At 38.8% G+C, this 23,709-nt stretch overlaps 1 protein-coding gene across 7 annotated transcripts in view; it reads right to left on the reverse strand.

Moving 5' to 3' along the window:
* The window catches only part of rbms3 (RNA binding motif, single stranded interacting protein), a 291,895-nt gene that overhangs the window by 43,332 nt on the left and 224,854 nt on the right, over positions 1–23,709 (reverse strand). For all 7 annotated transcript variants that reach the window (XM_073872380.1, XM_073872379.1, XM_073872375.1 and 4 more), the window contains exons 5-6: positions 21,435–21,592; positions 17,951–18,030 (exon numbers count right to left, since the gene is read on the reverse strand). In XM_073872380.1, coding sequence (XP_073728481.1) covers positions 17,951–18,030; positions 21,435–21,592 — 238 coding nt within the window. The remainder of the gene's footprint in view (positions 1–17,950; positions 18,031–21,434; positions 21,593–23,709) is intronic.

Below are 23,709 nucleotides of genomic sequence, written 5' to 3' on the forward strand. Positions count from 1 at the left end.
TAGCGGCTTAAAATATCTTTGAAATGCTATATTGTTACTAAAATGTTCCTACACATATCTGTCTGCTACGTTGCATAATATAAAAAAAAAACATTACTTATTTTAAACATTTTGTATAAAAAGGGTTTGGACTTAGGGTATGGTTTGGGTAGTAACATTATCACTCTGGTTAAAGGGAGTTCACGTCATCATTCTCTCGTCAGTTATTGGCGTGGATGGTACTCATTTGTGTATGACAAGCAGAATTAGAAACGCCTCATTAAAAGAGACGAGCGACACACAGCGATAACATCGCTGGCTGTCTGAATGCCATTTAAGTATCAACTTTGTCTCAAATGTTTCTCCTAAAATTGCAGATGTTATAGCTTAATATTTTAAAGCTGATATTGGATCAATTTGATGATAAATGTTTGCATTTATAATATTAAAATGTATTTAATTATTATTAATTGATTAATTTGTATTTATTAATTTATTAATTTATTAATTAAAAGTGGCGTACCAATGAGAGAGTATTTAACATTGAGATCTGCAACCAAAAGTCTATATTATTGAATATTTAAAGGACCCCTTAATGTATAGAGAGGAGGAGCAAGGACCCCCAGTGTATCAAATTAAGGCTGTATTTACATAGGCATACTTTATGAGGGTCACAGTACAAATATATTAAAATGAGCATTTTTGTATACACATATACTGGTAGCATACACATAAAATTAATGAATAGATTTTAAAGGGGGAACTTTCATTTTAATCATGTTTTATATAATTTTACTGTATATGGGAACCTTAATATTTAATCAAGTATTTAATTTATTTCTATTATAAACCTATTTATGCATATTTGTTTTGAATTCAAACAATATTTGGAGGACCCCCACTCATACCACCACAGACCCCCACGGGGCCCCGGACCCCCGCTGAAGACCCATGCAATAGTACATTTTATAAGAGACCAGCAAGACAACGTAAACTATTTTTAACTTGCCATCAACACAAACAGAAACATATTTGCAAGTATCACAAATGTAAACACACACTGGCAGGTACTGTATGGGCAGAATAATCTATACAATGAGTTGAGAAGGTTTACCAGTATACTTGCGTCTCCGGTGTATTCCCAATCTGACACTCCATCAAATTTAATGAGCAAAAACATGACAGTACACCAAGCACAGGACAGTGCATCAACTACACCAGCCAATCCAAACAAACTTCAAAGACACTTTATCATTTCAACTACATCCCAACATTGCTTATAAATTATATTCACAGTTTACTCTGTTAATACTTGTAGCTGAATAATATTAATGGAATATTATTGTCATGATGTATAGCAAGCTGAGACTGGTTGGTTTCTCTTTTTTTTGGCTCTTTCACTGGAGGCCTAAATACAGACGCATTAAGGGTATTGAGGATTTTTCACTGAACGGCTTAACAGAAACTTTACAGCTCAAGTCATTTTAGAAACACACTTCCAAAGACGCATACAAACTATATAACAAAACAATATGGTTGTTGGTCTTGTTTTGTATTGCACAGCAATTTTCATGTGTAAAAGTGCAGGTTGGATTGTGTGTGTCCATAAGTGTTTCCATAACATTTACCCAAGCGGACAGCTCTAACCACACGCATTTCCAAGCTGTTTATTAACTTTGGGTCACGGCACTTCAGAAATTATGTTGAGAAGGGAGCGCAGGAGGGGGTCTGTCAAAAAGATAGACATGTGTTTCTAATCTACGGCCCATCGTCTGGCCTGCCAACTCCTGCTGGGCTCCCACAGACCTCCAGTTTTCTCTGTGGGCGGCAGGCATTCCTGCAGCCACACCCGAGTTTCCCACCCTCAACCCCATACTGGCCCTTACATTCCCAGAACACTCGATTCCCATTCCTCATCTTTTAGCTACCTTTGAGCAGGAAAATCCAGTTTTAGCCTGTGTTTTAGATGCTGGTAGGTGGTTTCTAGCTGGTAATGGCCTATTAAAAACCAGCTACCAGGTTCCAAAACACATATGCTAGCTTAAACTGGATACAAAGTAAAGTTTAGTCATGTTCTCTCATTAGGAGCGTTCATTAAGTCTGGACTGCTTGTTCCGGAAACAGGTCTGGATCGACCCCAATCCGCAAAGTCCTTGAAAACATCACGTCTACATGTGCTACACATGAAAGATGTTTTGCTCGAGCATGAAGAGAGGAAATAAAGGATTGTGTTTACTAACAGGAAGAGTACTGTTTGCCCTGGAACGGTGTGCACTGAGTGGGTAGGAGGGGCGTGTGACCCTGACAAAGCTGGTGTCTACACATCGCCCACGCTCTAATAGAAACCTACAGCACAGATCCGTTACCCTGCCAGCTCAGCACAGCGGCATTCGGTCCAAGAACGACGTCGCAATACGCATATAAATTCAGCCAGCACTGTATGATGCGAATAGAGAAAACATACAAAACACAACCCACAGTTGACAACTGCCGTGAGGTAAACCCACACATGAGAATATACCGTACAAAACAACACCAACAACGCGCATGAGACGTATGTGGCGTTTGTTTGCGAGATGGAAACCCTTTCTTTGCACAAAGCCACAGGCGCTGAGCTTTTTCCTGAAGTTTTACTCACTAAAAATCTCTTGCATTATACAATGCGGTGCTTCTACATTAAGAATCCCTTCAATAGGCAATTTCTATTCCCTGCAGAAACTGCATGCGGCGGACACACAGGTTCATGGACTGACAACAGGAAAATAAAGGTTCAAGCACATATCTATCTACAGTGTTGGGGGTAACGCATTACAAGTAATGCGCATTACATGATAATATTACTTTTTTGAAATAACGAGCAAAGTAACGCATTACTTTTTAAATGTACACATTAGTATTTGAGTTACTTTTTTAAAAAAAGTAATGCAAGTTACTTTTTAGTTTTTAATTCTATAAAAAAATATGTACTGAATTAAACTAAACTTAGTCACATTATGCACTCTATGTGTAAACACCTGTGTGGGAACTGTTTGAGTCAAAAACTGAGATGACAGGCCAGAGCTCGATATTTTTGTGATGAAATATGCAATTTCTGAATGCAGAACTTTTCAGTCATAAAAACACCTGCAAGCCTGAAAGAGATCAAGCCTCAGCCAAGAAAAAGTAATGCAAAAGTAACTAAAAAGTAACGTAAGTATTACTTCCCACGAAAAGTAATGCAATTAGTTACTTTTTTGGGAGTAACTTAAAGATCCTATTCTTTCTGTGTTTTTGAAGCTTTGATTGTGTTTACAGTGCGCAATATAACATGTGTTCATGTTTCGCGTGTAAAAAAACGCAGTATTTTTCACACAATTGACTTATCCGTATAACGCTGTTTTAACTGTCGTCAAAACGAGCTGATGTCTTCCTTGTTCTATGAAGTCCCTCCTTCAGAAATACGTATCGAGTTCTGATTGTGTAGTTTGTTTAGTGTGTTGTGATTCGATAGCAGCTTAGCTTGCCGTTAGCTTAGCTGGCGACTGACGTATTCCTGTGGGCTGAGCTTAGTCGAAAAACTGTTCTACTGATGTCATTAAAGCAGGAAGTAGAGGGCTGTAGTCCAAACCGGCCATTCGCTGTAGGCTTTGAAAGTCGAATTCTGTTAAAGGTGCACTGTGTAAATTTTAGCAGCGCTAGCCGCCACTGGAGAACATGTCATCATTGAAGACAACTTAGTAGAAAAGTTTGTCCATTAAGGGCTTCTGTAGAAACATGGCATCACAAAATGGCGACTTCCACGTTAGAGGACCCTCGGTGTATCTAGATAAAAAAGTCTCATTCTAAGGTAATAAACACAACTTTTCATTATAAAAAGGTCTTTATACCCCCGATAATATAGTTTGGTATAGTATTTTGAATTTTTGTCAAGAGATCCTTCTAAAAATTACACACTGCACCTTTATGTAATATATCGCCTGTCAGTGAACTTTGAGCTTTATCACTTTACAGGTATTGTTTATGCTCTAACAGCAACATTACACATTAACTAGGGTTTAAAAAATAGGATCAGACCTTTAATATTTTAATGCATTACTTTTAAAGTAACTTTTCCCGACACAGTCTATCTATCTATTTGTCTGTCTATCTATCCTTTCCGTTGCAAATGCAATGCTCTACCAATTGACCTAAAGCAACACATACTGTATACGAATACTTTATAGTTATATCAATATATGATGTGACCACACGTTACTGCGTGCATTCTTTATAGCCCCAATGCTAATGTTAAGTCTTACAATATATATATATAAAAATAAAGAAATGACAAAGGGGAGACAAATTTGAATGAAACAGCCTGTTCCTGCTGTGATACCCTGATCTTGGATCAGTGCTGGTAGAGCAGTTTACTCTGAGAGCTGGTTTGTTTGTTTGGGCTACAGCGGGTAAATATCACTGGCCTGTTTGACATCTACTCTCCATGGAGAGAGAGAGAGAGAGAGAGAGAGAGAGAGAGCAAGGCATGAGGAGCAGAATACAAACGTTGCATAATCAGCTTAGCCTCCCCACTTCCTGCCTTTTAATGGGTCTGTCTGACTTTGGTTTGGTAAATGCTGCTTTGCACAGCACGTCCTGAGAGCAGGTCAATGGAGAGAAAAAGAGAGAGAGAGAGAGTATTGTCTCAGTTCTCTAATAAAACATTGCCGAATGCAAGGTCAGGAGCCAGATGTCTGCATACTCATTTAAAGGTTGAAGTTCATGTTTCATTTAAACAAAAGGCTCAAAAAGAGCATTTGGACTGCTAGGATAAATTACCAGTTGTGTCACCTTGAGATGTAGTACTTCACCAAATATTTTTTGTGACCTTATTTGCATAATTTATTTAGTGAGTCGAGTGCTGAATCGATGCCATCAGTGGGCGCATTCTTACTGCATTCCTGCCTGTGTTTTCAGATGGTTGGTTAAAAACGCAGTAAATCGTTTCCTTCATCTGCAAGTAATTGAGAAGCATTTGCTCGAGTTCCTGCGTGTGTGTGCACAAAATCAAATCTGTCTAATTTGGATATGCATGACTCATGCAGCGGCCCTAATGAGCGCTTGATATAAAAAGAAAAAAATATGGGCAATATCGCTTCTTAATAGGCTCTCCACTTGCCTACAGTGGGGCCGACTGCTGTCCTCTCTTGGGTCAGATAGAGACGGGACTATTAGAGAACACTCCAGATCAGATAGTTTTCACTGAAACATCATTTCTCTCCCATTTGAATTATATCTTGTATAAACGTGATTATCTGTGCCCGGCTTTGTTTGTGTCAGAACGGTGCTAAATCAATCAAGGCACCGTCGAGGACGAACAAAACGTGAATACATCAAAATATAATGAGGTTTAGAAAATTTGGTTTGGTAAGTCTCTAGATAGCACTGGTGTGAAATGACAAAGCATTGTGTCCTGGTCTACCCAGTTGCCGCACTCAAACCCAATGGGCATGTCAGGTTTTTTTCCTGATAAGGACTTCAGATTTATTGATTTGTTAAGAAATGAATCAGAGGGATTTGGTGATAACACTTTAATCGTTCTCTTTGATCAACTTACAGGCTCTTCACAACTAATTTTTGTTGCTTATAAACACCTCATTCAGTGAAAAACAATTTTTTTAAATACATGTTAGGCTCTATTGACAGTGAGTGCATATTTTGTACATCAAAAATACCAAAGAGGTTACACTCTAAAAAAACAAATGGTGCTATATAGCACCAAAACTGTTGATTTGAATCGTAACCATAGAAGAACCGTTTTTGGTGCCATGTGGCACCGGCGAAGCACCTGTGTAGCACCTGTGTGGAACCATATAGGGGCCATGTAGCACCACTATAGCACCACATATGGTTCTGCGTGGCACTATATGGTTCTGCACAGGTGCTTCGCCGGTGCTGTATGGCACTAAAAACGGTTATTCTATGATTACAAGCAAAGAACCACTTTTGGTGCTATATAGCACCGTTTGTTTTTAGAGTGTATATTGGTACCATAAAGTACATATTAGCACCTAAAATCTGCTTATTGGTACCAAAGAGTGCATATTTTGTACATCAAAAATACCAAAGAGGTTATATTGGTACCATAAAGTACATATTAGCACCTAAAATGTGCTTATTGGTACCAAAGAGTGCATATTTTGTACATCAAAAATACCAACGAGGTTATATTTGTACCATAAAGTACATATTAGCACCTAAAATGTGCTTATTGGCACCAAAGGGTGCATATTATTACCTCAGAGGTGCACATTGGTACCAAAGAGTGCATATTAGTACCTCAAAGCTACATATTGGTACCAAATGTATACAGTACATATCTCTACATAATTTGTACCCAAAATGTACTTATTGGTACCAAAGAGTGCTTATTAGTACCTCAAAAATGCATATTGGTAAAACAGAGGTACATTTTGGTACCTCAGGGGTATCATTGATACCAACGAGTGCAAATTAGTACCTCAGAGGTGTATACTGGTACGGAAAAGTGCATATAAGTACCTCAAAGCTACATATTGGTATCGAATGCATACAAAAATATCTGTACATAATTGGTGCCTATGTACTTATTGGTACCAAAGAGTGCTTATTAGTACCTCAAAAATGCATATTGGTACCTCAGAGGTACATATTGATACCAAAGAGAGCAAATAAGTACCTCAAAGGTGCATACTGGTACCAAAAAGTGCATATTAGTACCTCAAAGCTACATATTGGTACCAAATGTATACAGTACATATCTGTACATAATTGGTACCTAAAATGTACTTATTGGTACCAAAGAGTGCTTATTAGTAGTGATGCACCGATGTATCGGCCGCAGATATTTATCGGCATATCGGCAATAGCCCGAGAAAGGCCGATACCGATTGTTTATTAATTAACTGCATAAAGAAATCCATTATATGTAAAAAATTTGTTAATGTTGTTAATAAAATAAATGCTGAATAGCAAAAATCACCTTTGAAGGTGGTCATTCTGTCTTATTATATTTGTTTTAGCTTAATTTGTGCCTCTCTTATTATGTTGGTCAGTTGAATGTTAATTAGATCCAATCCATGTTCAGTAAAAATAATTTGATGCAGAAATAAACTAGCTAATAGACCAACTGTATAGTATTCTATACAAGTGTTTAATATCGGTATTGGCATCGGTATTGGCCAGAAGTTGTCTGTTTAAATCGGTATCGGCCCAGGTGCATCTCTACTTATTAGTACCTCAAAAATGCATAAGAGTGCAATTTAATACCTCAGAGGTGCATACTGGTACCAAAAAGTGCATATTAGTACCTCAAAGCTACATATTGGTACCAAATGTATACAAGTATATCTGTACATAATTGGTGCCTATGTACTTATTGGTACCAAAGAGTGCTTATTAGTACCTCAGAAAATGCATATTGGTACCTCAGAGGTACATATTTATACTAAAGAGTGCATATTAGTACCTCAAAGCTACACAGGGCTCCAGACTGCCACCAAATGGGGGCATTTTGCGAGAGTGTGCCACTGAATTTTACATCCAGTCGCACATATGCGACCAGTAAATTTTACCTTTTTTGTGATGTGACACTGAATTGGAAAACAGCACATAGTACTTTCTGCATCTATCATTAAAGTATTTATTAGTAAAATAAAGTAGTGGAAATTAGTAGAAATGTAAATATTTGGATAGCATGTTGATTTACAGTGTGTTCCCCTAAATTTTCTGTCTGCACCCCTAAAATTTTCAGTTGGGGGCCACTGTGCTCCCAGTGAAAAAAGTTAGTCTGGAGCCCTGATACATATTGGTACCAAATGTATAGAGTACATATCTGTACATAATTGGTACCAAAAATGTTCTTATTGGTACCAAAGAGTGCTTATTAGTACCTCAAAAGTGCTTATTGGTACCAAGAGTGCATAACGGTACCTTACATGTACCACATTGGTACCCCAGAGGTACATATTGATACCAAAGAGTGCAAATTTGTACCTCAGAGGTGCATACTGGTACCAAAAAAGTGCATATTAGTACCTCAAAGCTACATATTGGTACCAAATGTATAGAGTACATATCTGTACATAATTGGTACCTAAAATGTACTTACTGGTACCAAAGAGTGCTTATTAGTACCTCAAAAATGCATATTGGTACCTCAGAGGTACATTTTGTTACCTCAAAGGTATATATTGATATCAAAGAGTGCAAATTAGTACCTCAGATGTGCATACTTGTACCAAAAAGTGCAAATTAGTACCTCAAAGCTACATATTGGTACCAAATGTATACAGTACATATCTGTACATAATTGGTACATGTTAGGACCTTTTAAAAGGGTACTGCCCCAATGATAGCTTTGGAAAAAAATGTACTAACTATACAGTTCTGTTAAACAGCAAAGCATGACAAAATAAATGTGGAAATGAGCATTTGCTTTTCACATTTAAGATTAGCACATTGGTGTTTACATTTGATAAGAATTAAAGCACAAATATCTACAAAAACACCCATACTGTAAGCAGAACAAGAAGTTTTATACGTTTCCACATCTCAGATGCTATTTTCACACCTTAACCACTAACACATATTCAAGCAGTTTTCCAAAACACCTGATCCTTTCCCCACACCTGCACTTAAAAGACCCGGTTACCAGGTGTGGTAAGCTCAAAGCTCAAAATCCTGTTGGTTATTTTACGCATATACAGTAGGAAACGTAAATATACTGTACATTATTTATTACATGATTTAAAAGCAGTCTCCGACGAGATCACAAGGGCCGGCAGCATCTCTTCCATTTGGGGTTACGTGTGCCTTGTTTCCTTTTTTACGAGTGTTCTAAAAGCCATCCTTCTGCTGAATAGACCTTACCAGAGATCACAGGGGGTTTCCACTGCCCTCCTACAACATTAACCACTGTCTCTCTTTCTCAAGACTACAGCTTAATAGAAACACCTTCTTATTCTGTATGCTTAGGTTGCTTGTCGGGTCCCTGTTGAGAAAACAGGTCCATGCTTATTCAGAGGTTGCAGAAAACAAGGGAAAGGCGAAGTGAGGAAACCGATAACTAATGCAAAATAAGAAGGTTTAGGAAAATGAAAAGATGAGTAGGTATTTGGAGAAGATGTGTTGTCAGGGTGTTGCTAAGCTTTATATCATCTTGCTATGTGGCACTAGTGGGTGTTTGCTAGTCAAAGGATCTCACTTTCAAGTCTCGCTCTTTTTCTCGATATGAGTCAGATGCTTCCTTCAATGTAAATCTATTGCATTTTTGCCTGTTTTATCATCTGCCATGCAGGAAAAAATCATAAGTCAAATCGCTCAGAAGAGAAATAGTGCACCTCTTCACAACAATCCGCATGTCTGGAGGCATCATTCATGTCCGCCGCACAAAAACGGTGCAGGATGAGTTATGCACCGGAGTTTAATCTTTACTGTTAGGCGTTTATTCAAATCTGCTGAATAAATATAAAGAGCGAAAGCACAGATAACAGGGAGGTAAGGCATAAAGAAATAGTTGGAACGAAATGCACAGAGAATGTGAGAGGAAGATATGCACCCATTGTGTTCACCAGAAATCCAGTGAAAACAAACAGCTTCATTAGCGCTTCCTTTATACAGTCTCTCTCTCTCTTTTTCCCACACATAGCATGTGAACGATTGGTCTGAAGAACAAACTATCCAAACATAAGACGTCAGTCAGAAGCTACCTCAGCGCTCGTTAATACATCAAAACTTTCCGAAAACCTCCACGCCTCACCGCCAGCCCTCCGAAGCTTTACCTGAGACCGCTCCGCAATGACCTCACTAATGGAACAAAAATGTTCCTTGAACTGAACCCAGATCAGTCCAAATATAACAAAGTCACACCAGATCAACAGATTACTCTCAGATTTATCTTGGAGGGGTGTGAACTTCTATATTTCAATGGCATGCTGTGGTATGTACAGGGTAAAGGGGCATTTTATTAAGGGATATGTGGTTAACCCTTTATTGGTCTACATAAAAAACTACAAAAATGATTAATGTAATGTAATAAAGTAAATACAGGGCTCCAGGCTGCCACCAAATGGTGGCATTTTGCCACCAAAATTTGAGAGTGTGCCACTGAATTTTACATTCAGTCGCACATGTGCGACCAGTAAATTTGACTTTTTTTGTAATGTGACACTGAATTTGAAACAGCACATTGTATTTATTAGTAATACAGTGGAAATAAGTAGAAATTTGAATATTTGGTTAGCATGTTGATTTAAAGTGTGTGCTCCTAAATTTTCTGGTTGCGCCCCTAAAATTTTTAGTTGGGGGCTACTGTGCTCCTAGTGAAAAAAGTTAGTCTGGAGCCCTGAAATATATTTCATAACTGAAATAGTTTTTGTAATTTGTACTTAAGTCGAGTATTAAAACAGAATGCATTACATTACATTCATGCTTTAATCCAAAGCGGCTTTCAAGATATTTTATCAGTTTTTGTGTTCCCTGGGAATTGAACCCAAAACCTTTTGCACTGCTAACGCAATACTCTACCGGTTGCCCTGCAAGCAAGTAAATCATACTTAAATTTAATTCAGACCCTTCATACAATGTCTTTAAAACGCAATATAACTTGCTTGCCTTTTCCTTCTGCTTAAAAAAATAGCAGTGTAACTTTAGGTTAAGTGTTAATAAAAGACATTAAATGAAACCAAGTGCCTCTCTTTAGATCTTTTTCCCTAAAAGACACACACACACATTCAGTACACAAATGCATGCACGCACACACACACACAATTTAAGTCTGCTGGCAAAGAAATCCTCAAAGTGTATCCCTCGGTGGCAGCTTGATTTCCAGTCTTATAGGCATTAGGGAGCAGAGTGGAACCAAATTTGATGGGTCACCCCAACACACAAACACACACAGGCATACACACAGACATGCACACAAATACACACATCACTTGGCCCTTCACACAGTGACAGAGCCTGTAATTTACTGTAGTCTCCCCCTCCATCAGCACAGAAAGGGGTGTAAGTATTCTCTCTGTCACTTACTGATATGGAGCTTGTAAGCAATTCAGTACAAACCGAAATTTTTCTTCAGTCACAACTAACACACACACAAATACAATGCAATTTAACAAGTCACTTTGGTAATCAGCCTGTAGGGAAACACATACAGTGCAAAAAAATAATACTGTACTGTGCCTCTTTCTCCCTCCATGTTTCATTTTCAAAGCACTCTCTGGCACTCCTGTTTGACAAATCAATACAAGTCTCAATAAAATTAAGGAATAATTGACGACGGGCTGTTGAATTATTCGAAAATAATGCACACCCAAGGTGGTAATTGTCAAATAATTCAAAGGACCGGGAGTCAATTATTCCCCTTATACCACAAACATTGCTCTTCTGCCAGGTTAAGTGTGCGTTTTACAGAAAAATAATCAACACCCATGAAACATTTCTCAGCCAGTTAGAATGAAGCATTCAACAGACCCGTGGTATAAACTTAAATAAAGTTATGAGTCCATGTTTTATTTAAGACAATCACCTTGGCCATAAATACTTGTGACTATTTAATCTGACAACGGCATAAGAATGCATATAGTCCCAAACTACGCAACTATCCAGAGCTGGTGTCAGAAGCAGCAGACAAGGAAAAATACATTACATGTTTTTTAAGAGCCCTCCAAAAATTGAGCACTATATAAAATGTAAATATAGTGGTCACCAAGAGAGAGAGAGAATCATGCTTTTTTTAAGTTAAGCAGATTCTGTAATGTATGAGTAAATCTAGCTTTACATCTTCCACCAGCAGGAGCTAACTAGACCCAGGGGTGCCACACATATCCTGAAAAGTAAAGCCAAAACATTTTGATCGCCCCCAGGTGGCTGGCTGCAGTATATGTCATGAACCCCGCCCTCTCCTTGTAACAGAAAGTGGCATGTGCCAACATAAAATTACACTTTCCCAAAGATGGTTATTTTTTATTACATTGATGTACTTTTAAATGTTCATTTGGTTTGGTTTTAGTTTTAAGATGTTAAAAAGGGATTTGACAACATGATCTTTGTGTCTTTGATTGAGTAAAATGGGAATATGGGTGAGACTTTGACACCGCGGCACCACATGACATCAGTTGGAGTAAGATGTCAACAACGAATTTGGGGTCCATTTTTCAACTGTGGACGTCCAACTTTTTTATAGTCTGGGCCTTGCAAACCATGCAGCCAAACCTTGAACCATTGGTCTAAAAAGACTAAAGGTCATTGCATCCTAAAATACTGCAGTTACAATTTTGCAAAAAAACTACACATACTGAGGTCACAATGATTGTAAAACAACAAAGTGCAGGAGAAGGTAAAAGGTTTTTGAGAGTTTCTCTCTCACGTCTCTGAGTTTCTCATCGTAAAAGTGAAAGTGTTGCTCTGCTTATTTTCTCTCTCTATTCCACATTCAATCATCTAAAATTACCCCCAAATTAAATCCATTTGTGTGTGTGTGTGTTATGACATCATACCCATAGTGTAAGTCCTGTGCCAATCTCACAAAGACTTACCTCAGACCCATTTGAACAGGGTGAATGTAGGGGGTCAGAAATTAGCTGGTTAACATAACCCCTTTAGCCCCTAGTATACAAACTGGAATTACATGGTAGCGTGCACACCAAAGCGTTTACGTCATATGTTTTATACTGTTTCCAATGGAAGCGCGGCGCTTTTCAAAAACGCCAGCGCTGCGCGCGGAAAAACCACCGCTGAGCACAGACGCTCGGCGGTGGTTTTTCCGCGCTCAGCGCTGTGCACCAAGAGTTGAAACATTTTCAACTATGTGTGAAACGCTCAGCTTGTCAATGTCATTTCTCACTCGGCCGCCGAATCAAAGTGGAAGAGGGTGGGACAAATACCACAACAACCAACCGGTGCATCGTTCAACGACAGATAAACAAAGCAAAAGGATCATAGCAACCAAAGCGCTCAATTAAAAAAAGCTGGCGTCCATCTGGCGCTTTCAGCCACGTTTTAACGCTTTGGTGTGCACATTCCCTTAGGATGGCTAAAAGCATGTTTCTCCATTGACAGCTATTCAAAAAGCTGCTATTTATTCTGAGAACATTTTGTCACAAGTGAAATGTCAATTGTAAATCTTTAATTACATTGCAGTTTTGATTTTGAAGTGTTAATACCGAGGGGCAACCTTCCGATCTCTCTGATGAGGGCGAAGTGATTTAAACTGCAATTCATTGACTGGCCACTAGAGGCAGGCTCCAAAAAGGAGTCAATTCCCATAGACCTCCATGTTAAAATGCCCAACTTTATAGTAGAAAATAATATGTTTACAGCCTGGTCCAAAAATTGTTTTTGGTCTGTATAGCTAATTTTGTCCTTCATGACAACTGAGAGGGGAAGTATTTTATCGTAACTCATCCGTTTAAATTATATTAAGCCGTAGCCTCTTATGAAACGGCTGAAATTCCACAAGGGGGCGTATTTGTTCCTCAGACGTTGCACAATAAACGTGACATCCGAATATATTCATTATAAATCGTGAATGAAAAGTGAGATTCGAACAAATGTCCGTTAGTGAACTAATTGTATACACTATTTATATCGTAATTGGGTCAGAAACGTCAAGATTGAGAGACGAACAAATCGTTTTGGATTAAAAGGCTTGGATATTCCATTTCCTTGGACTTTTGGGGATTTATGAACAATTTGTTTTGGACAATTTCACCGAAGCGGATAAAGGGAAGATTTTAAAGGTAAGTAAATACCCTAAATCGGCGCCACACGGTTCAGGTAACTAACAACTAGATTACAGTTTTATGACTGCTAAAAATCATATTATTCTTTGTGTGTGCGCTAAACGGAATTCCGAAAGTCTAAACTTTACAACGATGTGCCGCATGACCGTATATTTTGAAGATTTAATGCTTCAAAGTTACAATGATGTAATGCAGCCTTACGTGCAAGGGAGGGGGTGTACCGTGTATGGCACAGTGTTCCTTATCAGGTTAAAGTTCTGCATAATTAAGGGCGTGGCCACTTGAGTGACGGTTGAACAGCAACTGCTGTCACTAGATCGAGCTAGGCGGGCATGATTTCAGCAACCAGTCACCTCAGCTTCATCCATGTCCTGCTTTTTTACTTATTTTCGGATATATCTATGAGTGATGCGCTGTGACGTGCGGCTAAGATGGCGATGGCAGGCACCGCCTACTTTAAGCTTCAAAAACAATCTTCAGAAACCTATGGGCTATGGGTGACCTCACAGACACTACGTCCATTTTTTTATAGTTTAAACTGGTCTGTGACATTACAGCTCTGTAGAGTCTCTATTGGAAGAGCCTATATGTGATCAGCTAGTCACCGGTGAGATCTTTGAGGTACTAACAAGCTCTCTTTGGTACCAACATGGTACTAATATAAACTCTTTAGCTGTAATATTTAAAAGGGTACACCCCCAATGACAAATACATTTTTTGGCACTGTGAGCAAGTTACATGACAGTAGATACTAAGTAAACTAGTATCAGTGGCAACAATGCCAGCTTCCATTTTTCATGCTTTTGAAAAACCCTGCGCTAGCCGTTTGGCAATTCTCATTGGTTTTCTGCATGTATTTTGGAGCTGCTTGAGGTAAACAGGTACAAAAAAGAAACAAATTTAAGCCAAATTCAAATTTTCCCAAAACACTCCAACCTTTGACACTGGCTTAAGCTGGGGATGTGAAGATCAGCAGAACACGAAGACCACCGGGCGTCTTGTAACATGGAGAGTGTGCGATATAGAGGGGTCATGGCACTACACGGTGCTCATCATTATCGCACCCAGCCTCAGCATGTTGCTAGGCGTCTGTGTAATTATGAGATCCGGGCGAACCGGTGTGATGGGCCCACCGTGGCCTGTTAGTAAAGCCTGAGTAAGCTGGATCAGGACAACACGTGTGCGAAAGCACAGCAGATGGAAAAGAGAGAGAAACCGGGACTGAGAGACAAATAGAAAGAGTGAGAAAAGCAGCATATGTTTAAGCAAGTGCTTTATCCTCTTAAAGGAACAGTTCACCCAAAAAATGACTATATTCAGTCTTGTGTCACCTGCATCTATCTATCTGCCTTAAAGGATTAGTCCATTTTCTTAAAAGAAAAATCCAGATAATTAACTCACCACCATGTCATCCAAAATGTTGATGTCTTCTTTGTTCAGTCGAGAAGAAATTATGTTTTTTGAAGAAAACATTGCAGAATTTTTCTAATTTTAATGGACTTTAATAGAACCCAACATTTAATACTTAACTCAACACTTAACAGTTTTTTTCAACGGAGTTTCAAAGGACTATAAACAATCCCAAACGAGGCATAAGGCTAGCGAAATGATTGTCATTTTTGACAATAAAAATAACAAATATACACTTTTAAAGCACAACTTCTCTTCGTGTAGATCCGGTCGTGATGCGCCAGCTGACCCCACTACGTCACCGCAATACGTCATGACGTCAAGAGGTCACAGAGGACGAACGCGAAACTCCGCCCCAGTGTTTACAAGCGTCTTGAAAGAGGACCGTTCCTACGTTGTTGTATGTGTAATGATACTAATTAATGTCTTTGGGGCAGTTTATTGTTTAAAATGGTCCGCAAATGTGCGTTTTATATATGTAACACGTGACCTCCCTACGTCACTACGCATTTACGTTAGGTCGTGCTGGACCGGACCTTGACGAAAAGTTGTGGTTTAAACGTTTTTTTTTTCTTGTCAAAAATGACAATCGTTTCGCTAGATAAGACCCTTATGGCTCGTTTGGGATTGTTTATAGTCCTTTGAAACTCCGTTGAAAAAAACTGTTAAGTGTTGAGTTAAGTATTAAATGTTGGGTTCTATTAAAGTCCATTAAAATTAGAAAAATTCTGCAATGTTTTCTTCAAAAAACATAATTTCTTCTGGACTGAACAAAGAAAGACATCAACATTTTGGATGACATGGCGGTGAGTAAATTATCTGGATTTTTCTTTTAAGAAAATGGAATATTCCTTTAAACAAATAAAACACAAATATACTATAAAGATACAAAAATGCTATCTCAAAAGTATTCATACATATTTTACGAGTTGGCTAATTCGTATTAATTCATACGACCACATTCGTAACTTTAGGTACAATTTGCCTTGACCCCTGTGACGTTGGGGTTAGGTGCGGGGTTAGGGGTTCGTTTTTTTTTTTCATGAGAATCGTACAATTTTGCATGATTAATTTTGTATGAATTGACACGAATTAGCAAACTCGTAAAATATGTATAATTTTTCATGAAATCAGGCTGAAAATACACACAGTACAGGTATAAATAAGAATCGAAGTGTTAATGGTTTGCGTGTGAAGCTGGTGAGTAAATCTTTGTTGTAAAACGATACAGCTGATCTCTTTTAGACCTGATGTTTTTATAATGATACACCTGTCTGAGAGTATCTGGCGATATGAACCACAGTGAGATTCGACAGAGACACTTATTGTACAAAACAGTTATTACACACCTATTGCATGAAGGATCACTGCACGATTCATGTGCTAGATAGTAAGTAGAGATTGAGAGAGAGTGAGCGACAGAAAGAGAGAGAAAATCAATGAGGTGCTATTTCAAGCTTTAAACCTGGATATCAATACATGCATGGCTCCTTTTCAAGGCTGAATGCATTATGGGAAGGCTGGCAAAGATTGCAGCAATATTCTGACTTTATTCTGCACAATATCATCTCTCTCTTTCCCTTTGAATTTCATTTTAAAAGAGCTCGTTTTTCAAGATCCATTTGAAGCATCAATGCAAGCCTTTCTCGCAAAAGATTTACTCACTCCTTGACCTTATATACCCTTGACCAGATGTGCTGCTACTCCACACACGCACGCACACACATGGAAGTTAAGGGTAAAGAAGTTGGCCTATAGTCTGTTAGCACTGAGGTAAAGAGAGAGAGAGATGCAGGGCGAGAGACAAAACACAAAAGAGAGAGAGAGAGGTGGAGATGAAGTCATCCATCATCGCGCTGTCTTAAGGTCTGACACGGAGCCGCACGCTACACACCACAAATCACACAGCAACTGCAAGAGATGCAGGCTGCCCTCTCCAATCTCTCTCTTCCCTTTAGTCTCTCTCTCCTGTCACTTGCTCTACACCCCTCCAAGCCCTCTGCCTGCCTCTTTTAAACAGAAAACAGACAGATACAAACACACACACAAACACATACTGGTTCCATATACGTCCTCTCATACATCCAAACCTCTCCAGCTCAGTTTTCTCACTTTATTTACAAATGCCACCTATTACTGAATAAAATACCCAGCGCGTTGCCATTAAATAGCTCTGTTTATACACTTTTGGTGCATCTGTGATATAAAGTCTTTGCAACATGACTGCATGTATCAAAATGGACCGTGATTACTTTTGTAATAAATGTCCTTGGTATCACTGTGCACAATTTATCACTGCACTTTATTCTCCACTGCATTGTTTTAATCAGAACTTAATAACTTTCTCTACCTTTGAAAAAAATTGGAAGCTATCCAATATTAGGATATCCTATCGTTTTAAAATCCAATCAAAGTCCTTAACTGTACATTATAATCTCACAGTACCTTTTGTTAAACTCAGAAATGTGTCACATCATAGAAGTAAAATGCATTTCATATGCCATATTTTGGGTTGTTTTCACAGTATAGTCTAAGCCCACGGGAAACTCTTAGCAAACTTAAATTAAAGCTTAATAAACCTATAAATCTGTTCCTGTCAAACAATATTAGTAAGAAAGTGGGTGGAAGTCTATACTTGCTCGAACTACAGGACTTGCACACACGACACAGAAACATGTGGAGGTATAGTGTATAGAGCTTGACACCACATCCTATCCAGGCACAATGTGACAGGTTTCCAGCAGTAAGTAATTTTTCTGTCTGAACCGAAAGTGAAATGTGAAGTGCCTGGTTAGGACATGATGTTAGTGCTGTTGACTTGCCTGGTACTCCTGGTGGGGTTTTGAGAAATTTTCCATTGAAATGCTGAATCACCACATCACATTTTTCGGTGGACTCCATCCTGTGACAGAGAAAGAGAAATAATGTGAGACAATGCAAATTAAAGACGTCAGTCATGACTTTTTCTGAGGGGTGTGCATGAATTTTATGTATATGCACACATAGACACTGTATTGTAGTTATATATGATTGTCTCTAATTCTGGATGCTTAGTCCTGATCTGTAAACAAAAAGGTTGCTTATAAATGAGAGTGACTTCTCGGATATATTTTTTTCAGTAGATTTGCATGGTGTCTCATACTGCATTATCAACTGCTTGTTAAAGGGGCAGCTCACCCAAAAAATAAAAATTACCCCATGATTTACTCACCCTCAAGCCAGTCTTCATTTATATGGTTATTGTATTAGTGTACGACGTAGGACATAGGGCCCTATCATACACCCGGCAAAGCGCGACGCAAGTGTTTTTTTGCTATATTTTAGCCTGGTGCAGTTGTCATTTTTATGTTCAGCCCCACTTTGTTTAAATAGCACATACATTTTTGCACCCATGGACGTTCTGGTCTGAAAACAAGGTGTGTTCAGGTGCATTGTTGGCGCTATTTTAATACAAATAAAAACAATGCAAGTTTTTTACATCAATCTTAAACTGGTGGTCTTCTTCCTCCGCTTAGTTTTTCAGTTTACAAATTCCGGCATCTAAATAGGGCATCGCCATGGCGTGAGTGTAACTGGCTTTTAAAGGGGATGAGAGATGAGACTCTAATTGGTTTATTCCACGTTCTGCCCAAAACACATTCATTACTCATTACGAGAATAGGAACAACCCTTTTAGACTGTGTGCTAGGCGAACAAACCTTTTTCCTGTCGTTAAATTAGCATCATTAAAATAGGGCCCAAAGTGTGCAAGACATAGTGTGCGAGACATAGTGGCGTAGTCAAGGCCGCCTTAATGCACAGGCTTACCTGGCCTGAAGCCCAGGGGCCTCCCAAGTTCAGGGGCCTCCCATGTTCGCGTTCATGATGAGCTGAAAATGTCATATTGTTTTGGAACTCGTCAGGTTTTCTGTCAATCACTCTAATTGCACATTACATGGCTGCTGATTGGTCCGTGGTAACTCACCTTGAAATAAAATGTTAGAGACGTAACAGATTTTTCTATTCCGCATATGGTAATTAAAGTGCACGTTGTCAACTTGGCATTCCTGCATGTTAGACTGAGTGTGACAGAGAACCGGGAAATTATCCACCAACAAATGAAAGAGTAATTTCTGAAATTTCATAATAAGCACTAGTGAGGTGCAGGTCTCTCTCTCTCTCGCGCGCGCGCACTCGCTCTCTCTGTGCTCGAGCAGCTGAGATTCTGGCAATGCAGACGTCTCTCAACCATGCGCAAGAAACTGTGCCACCAAATAAAGAAAAGAGTTCCCACACATAATGCTGTTAGTTGTTATAAAGTTTAAGTTTACTCGCGTTCATATCAGTGACGCGTGTGCAGCTGGAGCGATGTAGTTTGACGCGACTTTACCTCACAGTACACACATCTGTTGGTTTAGAAAGACGAGATAGAGACGCAACGGTAAAGGTGCAAGTCTAGAAAGTAAAGAGCAACAAGACCATCTCAAATGATCATCCCCTGATAGCACCATTCATATTTATAATCTCCTTATCTAAAGATATATACAGGTATGTTCCCTGTCTGTTTTGTGCATATTAATGCTTGTTCGTTTTACATGCTTATGTATGCATTAATACAAAATACAATGCATACTAAATCTTCAATAGCCTACAAAATAAATAACTGATTAAAAAATAAGATTTTGTCTATAAAGACTTATCTTTTGTTATCATTAATGCATTTTCACTTCTTATATTTTTAAAACTGTGCTGAGCATTTGGTTAGTGAGTGGCAATGAATTTTCTGCAAATTTGTATATTCCAAAAACTATATAAACATAAAGCTTATAAACATATATACTTTGACACATTTTTGTTTTATTATCACCACAAGTTGCTGTGTGTTGTTGTTAAATAAAGTGTCTTGTGTTTATGCTTAAGTGGGCTCAGTGATATGTTAATAATGATATTATGGTGTTTTCTGGGTCAAAGAGGGAAAACTCACTGTTGTATGTTTCGAAAGAAACTAATGCATTTTGTGATGTAGATTACCTAGATATTACACTTAAAAAAATAAAAAAATGAGGGTAAATCGAGGGTGTGGGGGGCCTACAAAACCTCTCAGCAGACAAATGCGGAAAAAAATCCCCGTTTTAGATTTCTATTGCCTGACTGGCGCTTTGTTTTGCTCTCTGCGCATCCGTGTTTACTATGTCACTATGTCTCGTACACTATGTTGTACATCATATGCTGGAAATGCACTCCCGTCATTACCAGAAACTAGTTATTTTATTTTGTAAAGCTTTAAATATTGATATTTTTCATACAAAACCGCATCGATTGCCCTCAGAAGGCCTTTATTAACAATATGCATATTGCAGGGTTCTCACTTTAAGTCAAATGTCAAATTCCCTGACATTGACTAAAAATCTAACTTATGTCCGCGACGCCATGAGCCTGAATAATGTAGTGTACACTAAGTTTATAAAAATGTAGCCTACATGTAAATGTGTGAAATGAACAGTGACAATAAAGCTGTTTAAATTGTAGTGAGCGGAGGCTCGGACCCAGAAATGATAAAATTTAAAGCAACAAACAAAAATCCTTGATATTCCATGATAAAAAATTAAATAAATTTCCCTGACTTTCAATGTAAAATTCCATGATTTTCCAGAAATTCCATGACCCGTGGGAACCCTGATATGAGTTATGCGATACTGCATTACTTTCGATATATTGTGTGACCTTTCTGTGTATGACACCAAATATGTTACCAAACAGTTTAAACTAAATAGCATGTTTGATTTACATATCTGTGAAGATACAGCATTGTTCTCACTGTCAATCATCACAATTTTGGTTTTGGTTCTTCTATGCTGTTCACACACAACAATTAAGTGGATTCACTCCTGCATTGACTCCCATAACTTTGCAGTGTGTGTGTGTAGCCAATGAAAAGTTTGCTCTTTAATCCTCCGCTTTACATTTTAATTTAAAGTATGAGGGATGGAGTGTTCGACCGAGTGTAAAATAAGGAGCGGCGAGGGTGTTATGTAGTGTCTCGGGCTGCTGGGAGACTTTATTTAGTCTCTGCTCTCTGGAGTGGCTTCTCTCCTCTGTGCGGCCCCATTCAGCTCTGCTCACCCAATCATGGCTGAACGGCTAATTGCCTGGCTGGCACACGCATACATACACTCACACACAGCCTCTGCTGGGATCTCTTACACAGCTAGTGACCCTGAAAACCAGCCAACCCGCCCCGCGCGTGCCACACAAAGGTTGGGAGGGGGTCAGAAAGAAAACGAAACAAAAAAATATGTTTTTATACGTATAGGTTGTCAAGGTTACCTGGCGAAGCCGACCCCTCGGCTGACCCCGTTGGCATCTCGGAGTATCCGTGTGGAGATGACGTGTCCGAAAGGCTTCAGCATGTTCTCCAACTCTTGTTCATCCATTGAAACCGGGAGGTTAGAGATGTACAAGTTTGTGGGGTCTTGCTCTTGTTGCTGTGGAGAGAACACACACACAGTTTACATTAGAAAAGTATTTCGGGTATCGGTCCACTTTGCAGTTCATTCAGGCAAGAAACTGGATGACTAGTCCATTAAACAAAGTGGCATTGGACCAAATCAGAATTTGAACTGCTTATTTTGGGAAGACGATTTAGAGTCCCAATATGTAGGACTGTAGGAGCGTTTAAATCTCATGTTTTAAAGCAGTTCTGGTCATAACTGCATTTCTTTAATAATGGAAAAAGTGAACAAAGAAACATCTTTTTATGCCCATTACACAACAGCTCAGAAATGCCCATTTTGTTCACATGCACCTGTTACAATTTACGTGGACACATCTGTGAGATGTGTCCAGGGGCAATTTTGACTGAGCTCTCCCATGTTGCTTTTGTGATGGGGGACTGGAGACCCAGGGGGAGGAAAAAGTGAGTTGTTAAAAATGAAAGCTGTGTAAATGAAGAACATGGGACGCTGGAGGGCCTGAGCTGGAAACATCTCTCTCTCTCTCTCTTCAGCACATGCACTGTTGGAATCTATTGTTGTGTCGATGGCCTCTTCTAGAGACACTGTGAGGCGGCTAATGGGGGTCTGAGAGGATAAAACACAGACACTGGATGATGGTGGTTGAAGGGGGTTTGTGTGTGTACAGTACAAAGTTCAAAATGAGCAGGATTAGAGCACTTGGACAGAGAACATCCATGTGTCTCTTTGAAACTCAAGCTAAAATGTTCGACAGGATGCCACAGTAACAATCGCAAAGCAAGCGAACAGATGGTATGAGCCATGAATCCATAACGGTGGTCCCAACACAATCTCATAGCAATGTATTTTACGGGGTGGCTAATTCGAAGGAATTCATACAACCACATTTGTACGATTTGCTTTCGCCCATGTGACACTAGGGGTTAGGGGTGGTATCATTTTTGTTTTCTAATAATCATACGTTTTTGTACGACTCACTTAAAACAAATTAGGGCTGCCACGATTAATCGTGCAAATGTGCGTTTTCTCAATTAATACATTTTAATGAATTACGGTGAAATCCCGGCACATCCCAAAGCCAGGGGGCGCACTCGTGCAGAAACTCCCTTTGTGCAACAGAAGAAGTAGCATTACAAACGCTATTGAAATGTCTATAGGAATATTTATATCACTGTTCTTCAAATTGTTTCAGGTATTTTCATGATAATAAAGAATATTTGGAATTTAATTTTTAATGGGACACGCGATTAATCGTTGCCGCCCTAAAACAAATTCATGTAAATTAGCTAACTTCCCAGGTGTGCGAACCATAGATATGTATAATAAAAGGCTAGATGTGTCATCTGCGCTGCTGGCCAATAGAGGTGGACATTCGCACCTGACGGCCATCTTGTCTCAGTCACCTTGCTCACTCGTAGCATTGTGTTTTAATGGTGCATGACATTTTTAATAATCATAACTTGCTCAATTTTCTAACGATTTTCAAATGGTTTGGTTTGTTATAAAAGTCAGAGATGTACCTATGACATTGCATATTTATGAATAATGTTCATGAAAAATGTTCAAGCATCCAGAATTATTGTTACGTTAATAACATTTGTAAGAAACCAAACCATTTGAAAATCGGTAGAAAATTGCTACGAGTGGGCAAGCTGACTGAGACAAGATGGCCGCCGGTGATGACGTTAGAGACTCCGCCATAGACATCTAGCCTTTTTTATACATATCTATGTGTGCAACCTCCTAGAATTCATACAACCAAATTTGTACACTTTGCTTTGCCTAGGTGACGCTCGGTTTTGGGGTAGGGTATCATTATTGTTTTTATTTACTAATAATCGTACATAATACAAATTCATGTGAATTAGCTAATTCGTAATATACCTACGGATTCCCATGAGATCAGTTTGGGGGTCCGTAACTTCCTAGGGGACCTGTTGCGATACTCAAATTAATAAAAAAATCTAATAAATATTATGTTTACTTCAAATAAATTCACCTCTTGTCAATTAAGAAAAAAAAACATTTGTATAAAAACGTGTTTCTGAAGAATTGTTATATTAATCTACAATACCGCAATTATCCACTAGGCCTACCCAATAACAAAAAAACTGAAGCTAAAACGTTAT

The sequence above is a fragment of the Misgurnus anguillicaudatus genome, chromosome 10 (assembly GCF_027580225.2).
Source record: "Misgurnus anguillicaudatus chromosome 10, ASM2758022v2, whole genome shotgun sequence".
Lineage (NCBI taxonomy): Eukaryota > Metazoa > Chordata > Actinopteri > Cypriniformes > Cobitidae > Misgurnus > Misgurnus anguillicaudatus.